General features: G+C 42.4%; 1 protein-coding gene across 14 annotated transcripts in view; it reads right to left on the bottom strand.

The window, feature by feature from the left end:
• The window catches only part of abi1a (abl-interactor 1a), a 56,720-nt gene that overhangs the window by 20,680 nt on the left and 23,535 nt on the right, over positions 1–12,505 (bottom strand). For all 14 annotated transcript variants that reach the window (XM_030398620.1, XM_030398623.1, XM_030398621.1 and 11 more), the window contains exon 3: positions 4,536–4,712. In XM_030398620.1, coding sequence (XP_030254480.1) covers positions 4,536–4,712 — 177 coding nt within the window. The remainder of the gene's footprint in view (positions 1–4,535; positions 4,713–12,505) is intronic.

Genomic DNA, 12,505 nt, shown 5'->3' with positions numbered 1-12,505 from the left:
TGGTAAATTTCACCCTCCCGTTGTTATCACAGCGAGACCGGAGTCAATTCACAATCTAGGTCATGGTAGAAAATGCTAAGACCCGCTACTGCCCGTCCCTTATCTTCCTGGCAAATACCGTATCTCTGTTTTCGCTGCACGAACCAGACCGTCAGCGTGGAAATGCTTTAGTAACATCCGTCCAAGTTGAATTACGGACAGACGGGTTCAGATTGAGGTCATTATCAAGTCCAGAAAGGCTTAGCGTGTCGAGCTGGAAAATCTAGAGCAATGCGGTCTGTCAGAGCTGGGGCGAGTCTGTCGGGTCGATGTTCAGTATAAAAGGACAGAGATGCTTTCTGAGGTCGGGGTAGTCGCCGAGGATACACCCCAACAAATAAGAGTCTAAACAAGCTGACAAATACGCTGTGACCAAGTGTAAACCCAATGTGACTTCGCCCATTGATTTGTGGGTTACGGTTTTGTAACAGAGTAGCCATCTTGTCGTGTGGGGTCAGGGGTTTTTTGGACCCAGAAGTGACCATATTTGGATAGGAGTCAGAACGTGGCGGGATATCCTGATTGGACACGGCATGGTAGCAACTTTTTAATCACAAGTGCCATAAAGCATCCTGTTTTATCATCTATTTTACTCTAAATGGCACCATAATTTACAGAGTGAACGTCATGCTGTGTTGAAGAAGATCTGTAACCAGCGATTGAGACCATAAACTCATTAGGAAACTATTTACTGAGGTAATAAATCAAGTGAGTTTGTCTCACTTGTTTGTGGACTAATAGCTAAACTTGAAATGGCGATGATGAATTTCTCCATTTACACCTATAAACCAGAGTGTTGCTTTAAAAACAGATCGTTTGGAACAACCTCCTTTCACATTTTAATCGTCTACATTTTTTAATCCAAGGAAGGACTACGTGAAGTAATCCGTTCAATCAATACAGCCATCTTGTTGGCTACATTACTCTATTGGTTGGTTCGCGTAGAGCGGATCTGCTAGTTATCGAGGTCATGTCAAATTGGAGACGGAAGAAAGAGGGCACCTAATATCGTGATCTTATGATTCACCTGAAAAGTAGATTTTGGTGCCTTCAAGATCGATTACAGTCTACAATCGTCGGATCACCCACCGTCTCCTGAGCAAAGTAACAACGTCACTTCAGTCGGCTGTTATGTGGAAAATGAATTGTGCCGTGTGAAATTTGACTGCAGTTGAAATAACTTCTGACCACTGATTTGTTAGCTTGCACGCTAAACAGATTAGTGATAGACCGATATTATCGGCCGATTTTTGCGTTTTTTACGTGTATCGGCATCGGCCTACGCGGGCTGCTGCGTTGGCAGAGCAGAAAACCAATCCAGTGTGGCAGCATTTCAGGCTGATGTAAACTGAGGGAGCAAAAGTAGTATCGGCTCCAAATATCGGCTCAAGAAAATCGGCAGTCCATATTGGTCATCGGCTAAGGCTGATGAAAAAAAAAATCGGCATCGGCCCTAAAAATTCCATATCGGTCGATCCCTAAAACAGATGCAACAGTTGACTTTCTGCCGCGGAGTGTTATTTGTGGTATTGAACTACACTTTCTGTGTCTTCCAGTGACCACAGGTGACACCAAATCAACCAGAACTGTGATCTTACGAATAAGAAAATGTTGACTTTCTAACTGCATACAAGGAAATACAATAGCAACCAAGCCTGAGTCTATTTCAATAAGAAGAATATCAAAAAATTCACCAAAAAAATACCCGACCCATCCCTTTCAGCTAATCTTGTAAACTCATAACTGTCACAACACAAAACTATCAAAGGATTGCAATCTAACTTCAAACACCTGACACCAGCGTCCCTGGATTTTTCCGAAAGCCCCGCTGACTAGATTAAACATCAGCTGACTGGAAGGATAAATCTCATCTTTCATATTAAAGCTAAAAAAGCGTCATGTCACTGTCAGTGCGCCGGGAGATGCAGGAACATCCCGATCTTGTGACATTTCTGTTATTAATATGATGCCGCCGTGATCGGAGAAGAATCTGATTATCCGCTGGATGAATTTCACCTTCTCTTTGCTCTTGTTTCCCTTTCTTCTTTTATCGCTCCTCTGGATCTGAGAGCAGCCTCTAACCAATAATGTATGAGAGCGCTACACGATGTTTCTCTTCTGTATTACAGCGCATGCTTTGGTGTTTAATTATACAAACACAGTGTGAGGCCGTAAAAACCAATTCAACATTCAGGCCGCTGCAAACACGAGCACACGCAACGAGTTTCACGGCTAACCGGAGGCAATAGACATGATTTAAACTCCCATTAAAGTATTGATTCTGGTCAGTAAGTAAACCATGGCTATAGATATTCCATACAAGCCTGGCATCTGACAGCGCCCCCCATCACAGGACACTATATGAATTAGTATGGAGTACCGATGTTGGGTATTGATTGGCTCTTTGGGCTGTGACACGCATAGATGAGAGGAGGTGAGTGATGTAGGGGCTGCTGCAGGAGTGTGTGTGGGTATGTGTGTTCCCCGTCACATTCACTAACTAAATGTAGCCTTTATAAAAGACATTTAAAGCAGAAAATCCACTGAGATTAGGCACAGAGTAATACGTAATGTTCCTAAAATAGACACATCAAACAGACGCTCCCGCAGCAGCCACGAAGCGCGATGGTTTCAGTAATTTGACACTACCGGGAGATGAGGTGGTGGGATCCTGATCAGGAGCAGCTCTTCTAACACTGTCGAGTCAGAACTGTGGAAGCGCACTCTGATTTTGATTGATTTTTTGCCCTGTGATTCTATAAAATGTACTTTAAATTTAAAACAAAGTATTAACATTATTAGGCCATAATAAAATGTTTTGTTTGACCCATTTGTTTGGACTTGCTTAATTTGTTTTGTTTGTTTGTCTGCTTTTAATGTTGGTTGCTTTTTCTCTCTTTTGTTTCTTGCTGTCTTCATTTTTTTGTGAAGCATTGTTCAACAAGTACTGCTGCCACAATAGACGTTTTCCTGAAGGTGTCCTGTCTTGGTTTTCCTACTTCTTGTACTGGATCGTGGTCAACTCTGGCGTGACATGCTTAACAATGCTGACTTCAGACTTTTGAGGAAAGTGGCACAATTCTGGAGGTGGAGCTGAGAGTGAATTAGCTTAGCTTAGCACAAAGACTGGAGGCAGGGGGATACAGCTAGTCAGGCTCTACTCCATAGTTCGTAAATCTGCCTTCCAGCACCTCTAACACTCACTAAATTATACTTTTCCTCTCTTGTTTAAGTCACTATGCTCACTTGCCGATCCCTTATAAGATAGATACAACATGTTTTTAAATTAGTTGGATGGTAGAGTTAGGAATTTTGCACGGAGCCAGGCGGCTAGCCATAATGCACTGCTTCCAGTCTTTATGCTAGGCTAAGCTAACAGCCTCCTGTATTAAGCTCCATATTTAGCATACAGACACGAGAATGGTAGCATTTTTGTCATCTCACTCTTGAAACAAGCGTGAATCGGTGAACTTCCTCAAAAAATGCTTTAGTGATCAGAAAAACTCATTGTGTAACGAAACAATGCCTGTATACATGCTAAAGTTCATAATAAGCAGTGAAGAACTGCTCCACGTCGTGGGAAACACACCCAAATAAAAGCGCTTCACTCCCCATTACCCATCACACCATCCTACCATGACAGAGGGCTCCAATGTAATTCCCTACACAGTAAATTGAGAGTGACAATACGGGACGGTAATGGCGGGCCTCTAATCCAATCTGTCTGAAAGCTGCAATTGATTGGCTGATTGATGGGGCGGCGAGCGCTCAAGGGGGAGGATGGAGATCGCAAAAATGCCTGCGGCCGTCAGGAAATGATGTCATTACCGCCGCTATCAGCACGACCCAGTGACCCCTAAAGCAAGCCCTAATGGGGAAGAGTGACTATGTCACACTCGTATCATCCGCAGAGTTTATCACATCAAAATCAGCTTCTTCCCGGCCTTTCAGATTGTTCTGACGTGGAAATAAACTACAAATCTAATTGTAAAAGCATCATTCCTCTGCTAAGGTTTAGAGAAACCGGAGGACGTGTTTACGAGGATGGTCTGGGCCTTAAGTGGCTTTAAATACGTCTCACAAAATGGGTCTCCTCTTGCCATTTTCACAACGCTCTCAATAATAGAGCTGTTTTCTGAAAGATATATGATGTAATCACTTTTTTTTTTTTTTTTTTTTTTAGTTCATCTCCACCTCCAACCCGTTTCCCACCAACCCACACTGGAACATATTCCTGTAGGGTCAGAAGGGGTGCTTTTCTGAAGATGAAAGAGAAAGCACCAGAGATGGAGTGTGAGCGAGAAAAACGAGTCAAAGTGGGAGAGTGAAGAGAAGGGAGGGAGATAGGAATACCTCTGGCAAGAATGAGAGGAGGGGGAAGGGAAGAAAATTAGATACAGTAGAGGAAGAAAGTGGCAGTACAGAAGCAGAGATAAACGGATCTAAAGCAGAGAAAAAAAAGACTCCAAAAAATCTGGAAGAAAAAGTGTTCTCACCTTTACACCATGGCCGACGTCATCCAGTACGTTGTAGTCAATCGGCTTCCTGATGTACCTGACCGGCCGCTCCATGTTAGCCGGCGCTATGATCTTATGGGTCCTCGCGGTGTTCTTGTTGGTGGTCAGGATCCCGATCTCCCGCCTGGCCACCTTCTCTTTATGGATGTCCACCGTCTGGAAATGACACAGTGAGGACAGACGAGGGGATGTGATCGATGCCAAAGTGGAAACACAGAGACGCACACACACACAGGACAACAGGGACCTCTGGGAGCGGATGAACTCGTCATACAGCAGCTTAAGAAGGTTTAATTAAATCATGAGGCTGTGCTTTTCATCAGCGAGGTCGTAATCATTTTACAACAGCCGATGCTCATTAATACAATCGATTGTGGTGGAGACCAGGTGCCGAACAGAACGACAGAGACACGTCTGTCGGAACCTTTTCATAAAATCATAAGTTAGTTGCAAAAAACGTGAATATATACTCAGAGAGTGATGGGTTTGAACTGAAAGAGATGTGATGATACTCATTCATATTTCAGGAGAATAAAATAAAGTCTTTTGTGGATTTAAATAATATTTTTACAGATTTCTATTAGCTGCAAAACGTCTCCATCTTCCTTTGGCAAAATGCTCGGGCCGAGGCCTGGTGCATTATTTATGCTCTTGGAGACCCGGAGTGTTTTCCTACTGAAACTGCACCAGTGTTCGATTAATTCCCCAGTCCCCTTCATAAAACTAATTACTTTAAAGATGCATTAGGAAAGCTTGCAAGCTGCTGGCTCCAAAATGACAGGAATAACTTATTGGAAAACTCAGAACTCAGAAATCATGCTACCCTTGTTTGAACTGTACATGGTGCAGAGTTTCAAGTTACTTCAGGCCGATACCGATGTTGGTATTTGGGATTTTTGCGTAATAAAATATTGCTTAGTAGTATATTTTGCTTGAAGTTGCACAAAATCTCAATACAGAGCCTTTAAATGTGTTGGTTTTTCTCAATAACAAACATGTTTACAGTGTAAAATAAGATAAGACATATGTGCATTAATTCACCCTACACAAATCTTATATACATCTTATCCCCACCCCCCCTACCCTCTGCTAACACAACACACACCCACACACTGACAGTTTACGTCTCTGGTGTGTGAATGTATTAATGTTTCATGTTATCCTGACATCCTAGGATATAATAAACAGCCTTATACAATGTATAATAAGTAGCTGTATATGTTCGTTGGTAAGAGACTATAAATAAAACTCCATGTTGGAAAGTAATATATCAAATAAAAACAATGGCACACGGTAGAGTGTATACCTTCGCTGGGGCCAAACACACAGACATCTCACACGTCTCTTTTATTTAAAAAAAAACTTTCAGTGGCATTTATGTAATGCATTGTATTCTCTCTTATTAGCCAACATGTGCACACATATTTATACATTTGTGATAATCTACCCAAGTGTATTGGTTTAGCTCTGCAACTAACAATTACTCTCTATATGGATTGATCTGATAAACTGTTTAATCTTTTGGTCTATCAAATGGCAAAACTTGTTAAATAAAGGCCACGGTGAGGTCTTCGAATCTCTTCTTTGATCGAAGCAAGAAACTGCTATAAAGCAGAAGGAAGCAAATAAGTCAGTGCCAAAGTATGTTGTAATTTTTGCATGACAATTTATTTTTCTGCCAGCTGACTGCCATCGCTGACGCAACATAGTAGTGTTTGTACACGACTATCATGTACAAACACTCCTGTGAAATCTCATACAGATCTCATGACCATCACTGACCACTGCATTACCATTCCCTGCTCGGCCTGCACACTCCCACCGAGCGGAGACGAGTCCAGGAGCAGCAGCTGCCCTTCCTCTGAGAGATGAAAGGGTGCAATGTCTGCAGAGGGCAGACCAGTAAAACGATGGTCTCTCACAGAGGGGGGGGAAGGACTCAGCGACCAGCGCCAACAGAGGATTCCTTTCATGCCACGGGGATCTGGAGCTGGACCGAGCTCTGTCTCTTTATGCTGCACTGTTCCACTGTATGGACGACTTCGCCTTCAAGTATCACTCGTCCCAGAGTGGAGGGAATCAACCGCACTGTTTGACTTGTAAATCTAGTCCTGCACAGTGCGGTCACTGCTGGGATCTCTAAAACAAAACGAGGTTTACTTGGGAGCTGAGAAGTTCTGGTATCTCTAGTATCTGAAAAAAGAAGCTGATTTTACGTCTTACAGGAGACGTAAGGGTAGAAGACAGTGGATTGTTCCAAATGACAGAAAAAAAGAGGAATCAATATTTCATAGCAGGCAAAGTTGCTCATACATAATTGCTCCCACAGAGACTTCCCATACAGAGGGGAAACATCCGTTCTGTTCCAATACCCTGGTGCGTCTGTTTGAATTAAGAGGAATGACAGTGCATCGACTGCAGTCATCGTTTTTAACCTGAACCAGGCTTCCAGAACACGAGAGGCTCTTAATATTAAAAAAAAAAAAAACCTGCGGTGACAAAGTCTTCCCAATGAGGCGAACACACCAATGCACAATTATTCCATTTTAGCACCACTTCAAACTCCACTGTGAAAGTCCTCCACCATGATTGGATTTGAGCTCATAACTTGAAACACACCTCAGAGATAATGCCCAAATTTTGAACTGTCACAAATCATGATCGTCTGAACACAACTGGGCCGAAATCTCATCAGTCTATTCGGCTTCCTTTTGCAGGGGAGTGGCTGTGACTGAAGCACTGCAGGTATTAAATAGAAGGGAGTAGAGATTTTAGGTCTGGTTTTCTCTCACCTCAATTCACCTCACTGTGACCTGGACAGGCTAACCTTGGCTAAAAAGTGGCATGTTGGCATGAATATTAATCAATACCATCCCTGGAGGAAGGCGCTCAGTCTCAAATCTGTCTTGCATGGACCGCCACTTTTCCTTCGCCACCGTCCAACTCAGTTGTAATTCTCATCCATTCTCCTGCCAGCTGTTCTTTAGTAACGGTCTGTCTCTGGGGATGGAATAAGAATCCTCATACCGACGTTTAAACCCTCTCACCAACTCGCATTACCTCTCCTCAAAAAAAGTTATGCCAACTTCTTCCTCTTGTCCAGTAGTTGGTCTACCCTGAATTATTGGCTACAGTGCTCCCTATGACTATTGGAGGTACTGCTCCATTGTTCCGTATCCGTAAGCTTTCACAAAAATTGACAAAATGAACCGAGAGCAGGGACAGAAGGCTCCATCTGTATCTGAATGGGTATCTAACGTTGCGCATAAATGAGCCTTAACATCGCCCATTACAACCTTAGGTTTTTACGACATATTAATTATTTACCCATCCATATACTTTCTGTTTTTAATAGTAGCATTAAGGGACTACAAACTATATCAAATTGAATTAATCTTGCAGCGATCTTGTAAAGTTATGGAACATTGTTATTTTTAAGACAGCATGAGGAAGAAGTGGTTGTCAGTCACACTCAAAAATAGTTAAGTTCCAGCACAGACCGCTGCAAGAAAGAGATCTCATGTCGAAATAACTTCGCTAAATTGGGAATGCATCTGGTCCAGGCTGAGCATATTTCCCTTATCGGAGGGCAGCGGGCAGGCAAACATCATCGCAGCTGGCAAAGGAGGGAAGTGAGAAGGCGAAGTGCTTTGAGTTCATCTCCTTCCTGTATGCCGAGAAACAGCCCCGCTGTACTGTAAGAGTGCGAGCTGATGTTACAGAAGTGTTGACAGAAGGGTAAATTCAAAAACCACAACTCTCACACAGCGAGTGGCACCTACGCCCTGTCGAGAGGGCTTTCTTTAATCCAATGACTGGTGCCCAAAGAACATTAAATGGATCTGACAAAGATGCAAAAGGTCTAAGCAGAAAAGCACATTCTGGATGACCCCTCTTGACGGAACCCAGTCGGGAGTTACAATCTGAGCAACAGCTACTTAAAAGCCCGTCTCTTCCTTTGACTGGCTCTGTGACTTTTTGACTGGCACGGAAGGCGTTCAACTTGATCCCAATGGTCCATGTGTAAAGTGGAAAGAGACTGAACTCAGAACACATCTTGCCAAACTGAAAGGTGGATGATCCACATGTGTTTTCATCCACTGTCCTCCATATGTTTAAAAGGCCTGCGGGTGTTTTCCCAGCACACTGAGCAGTTTTTGGCTCTCGTGTTTAGCTAATCCATCAGTTACAGGCTTTTAGGATTTAAGTGCCCCCCACTTCTCGCTGCTGAACTGCTCTTTTACTCATTGCCTCCATTATCTTCCCTTCCCTCCACCCAATTCTTCTCCTGCAACCTTTTAGTTGTGTCTTTTCAGTTATTCCACACCCAGTATAGAGTCACCCACCTATCTGACTAGTTTGCGGATCTAGGTCATACAATGGAACTGCTGCCAACTACATCATCGTCATCAACACGTTCTAGCCAGACAGAAGAAGAAAAAAAAATCAAGTTGAGATCACTTTGGGCTGAAGAAGTTTCCCATTTTGGGATTCAAGTGAGTCAGTGCAGTGGTTGCCACGATGAGAGATCCTTGCTGTGTTGTTAGTAGCAACAAGTGCCTAAATATTTGCAATGTGTTATTTATTTCTTTTTAATCCAGATTGTTGCCGTTTTGGTTACAGCTGCACTTGGCCAGCTCGGAGCTCCAAACAGGACACAGGGTCCGCTGTTTTTAAAATGTTTGAACTTCAACACCCAGGAATCCGATGACGTGATGCTGTGTCACTCGATGAAACATTGACTTGTTTACCCAACTGGGCAGTTCGGGATCGCTTTTTGGACACCGACCAGATGATGTCAAAAGACCCAGCGTTGTAAATACATGTTTCTCTGAACAGAGTCACTGCTGATTGTGAAAGTATCCTGGTAATTACATCAATATACACAGGTGAGGTAAATACAGGGAACAATAAACAGCACAATATGTGCTTCCCAATAGGGGGAGCCAGAATGGCAATATTAAATAGTCAAATGGGAATAATGTGCTCATCTTTCTTATTTGCTGGATAAGCCAAATACTTTAAGATATTAATGCTTGACAAGTTATTTTTCCAGAAAATTGAGTTTATAGTGTGATATGAATTATGTACATTATTGCTTAGGGATGCACGTTGTTGGATTTTTGCAGATATCTGATCTGCCAATATTTTCAAACTTGATTTGGGTAATTGCTGATACAAATATATGCACATATTTTTTTTGGACTACTTGCAGAGATCATCAAGTCTCTCTTGTGGCAGAATAAACGTATTATTATGCCTAAGAAAACTGCTTAGTCAACGGTTATCATTACACATAATTAGCTAAAGCATTAACTTTCGGTCCCGTCATGTTGGCAGCAATTTTAATTTGGGAAAAATGCCGATATTTCTTTTTTAAGTCTTTGTTGGCTGATACCAATGACACTGCAATACTATTATGCTTCCCTGTCATTAATAGTTAATTTAATCCAAACTGCACACCTCCACTTCCATGTAATGTTTACTTAGGTAAAAGGAAGTCTTCATAAGAATCTGTGCGTAACCGTCTTCCATCACTGCAGGTGTGTCAATGAATAATGACTCTCCCAGCATTGTGCATTGTTCTCTGTGTGTTAGGTGCCTCTCATCTTAGACAATACATTAAGTGTATGCAGTGAAGAGCAGATGCTTAAATATCTTTTCACTGACACAGTTTTTTGCATCCGGCACCATTTCTAGACTTAAGACAGTGAATGAGGAATCTGCAAATGTATGACGAGATTCTTTCCACAGTGAACTCCTTTGACACCGCCTCGCTCCCTCACACTGATTCACACTGCTCAGACTAGAGGCAGTATATGGGAAGCCGGCCACACATTGACAGAATGTGTCCACACAACATCAGCAAGAGGTGCATAAATCTCCAATCAAAGCACCACGAATGGAACGGAATTTCGAAGCCTTACGCAAACGTTGCTTGACGACTTCCCACCAGACAAACACACACGGTTGTGAGGGATGAGGTAAGAAGAAGATCAGAAAGAAGAAGAAAAAAAACACCTCTGTAGACTTTGATATGGAATCGAGACAGCTGGTTTCACTTCAGCACATGTTAGAGAAAGAAAAAAACAGCCTTTTCAGCACTTCGGCAGGCTGGCCAGCGGATGATATCCTCAATTAAATGCCTGCTATGCACAAACGCACAGACAAACCAAAAAGCTGCAGAGCATGTACTGTAGACGTAGTAGGGAGCTTACACACAACATGGGGAAAACTGGCAACGAGACAAACGCACCCTGCATACTTTTTGATGTGTTTTTATTTGTGGATAGCCAGACAGGTGAGCCAGTCGTTAATGGAAGACTTCCACGGCAAGACGCTGGTAAGATTTGAAAAATAAATCTTCTTCCTGCTCCTCTGAAATACCACACACACACTGAAAAGTGCTCCGTTCCCATGGTACGCTATCCAAGAACATTAAGACGTGGACTATTTTTACTGGCGAGTAATGTCATAAACCAGATCTACAAATGATTATGAAACAAGACATGGCACATGGTCTTATTAAAGGCCGTTCCTGGCTAGGAGCTAAGATAAGCTTGTCTTTACAGCAGTCCAGAAATTGGAAATCCTTGTTCTGTGGGATTACGAGGAGATAATAACTGTGAACCACACGCCTGTTTAACACATTTGAACCTCAATTTCAGGCTTACTTTCCAAGAGGATTTCACACAATGGTCGGAGCAGCGAACAGGTGAAGAAAGCCAGATGAGAACGCGAACATTTCTCCATCTAACTGTTGTTTTTCCAGGAAACGCTGAGATTTCTTAGCTTTTCGGATTTGAACAATTTGTGATGCTAAGTGCGCTCTAGCAGCTTTTCTTTTCATGAAGTGTGTTAAGTGCTGATGTATGCTTTTCTACTTTTCATCCTGCCAGGTCTGCCTGTAATACAGTTATTTCCTACATTTCCTGAAATAGCTTCCTCAGATAGGAGTCCTAGACATGTTGCTTTTGTGGAATGTCAGACGCACTGGAAATGTGATCATACAGCTGTATCATGAAGACACCTTGTGGTTTTGTTGCGTCAGCATGTGTCGAGTCTGCTGTTGGTGGAGAAATGGGCGTCTGTCTTTGCCTTTGGTAACACTGGATTTCTGACAGCATGGAGCAATGTCTATGTCGGTAATGATTTACCACTGAAGACTCAGAGCCTTGTTATGGGTGAGATTCGTCGATGAGCTGAGAGTACAACTGAGGACTGAGTCTTGAAAACATTTTGGGTTTGTTTCATAGAAAAAGGGCTGAGTATTAAACCTCAATACTTTTTTGGTGCTATCCAAAATGTGTCCCTGGCAACATCTATCAAGTGCAGACTAAACGTTGCCTGTTCAGATTCATGGTCTTGTTAACTCTTTCTTGACTCCTGAATTAAATTTTGCCAATTCTTGACTGTGTTTTATGGAGGCTACAGTCTTTTACAGACAACATTTGTTTAGACGATATTAAATGGGATGGTTGTGCCCAAAATTGACGGCAAATTGCTGTTTTTTCCACACTGGTTTGTATGAATTATCAAACTGGTAGGCAGGTAGGTAGATTTTGTTAACTAAGGACAGAGTCAGGCTAAATGTTTCCATCTGCTTCCAGTGTTTGTGCTAAGCTAAGCCAACCTGCTGCTGACTGTAGCTCCATATTTCCCAGACAGATAAGAAAGTGTTTGTGTTGTTTGTGTTATTTTGATTGATAAAACATATATTTGTAGGAAAACAGTTATCAAACTTGGTCAAATCAAATGTTTCTAACCATGACCATCAGGTGGATCTTGAGACTCAATAGTGAAGCCCAAACACCAGAACCCAGTGCTCTATTGCCCCTTATTCTAAATCTGAACTGGTTAACTGTCAGTCACATTCCTGCCTCTTGGCGTGTAAATGATTCATACCAAAAGTTTTGCAATTGTTCTAAGTAGATCTCCTCAGCTGGCAG

This window comes from Sparus aurata, chromosome 19 (assembly GCF_900880675.1).
Source record: "Sparus aurata chromosome 19, fSpaAur1.1, whole genome shotgun sequence".
Lineage (NCBI taxonomy): Eukaryota > Metazoa > Chordata > Actinopteri > Spariformes > Sparidae > Sparus > Sparus aurata.
The sequence above is the reverse complement of the archived record's forward strand: the minus strand, read 5'-3'. Positions and strand labels throughout refer to the sequence as shown.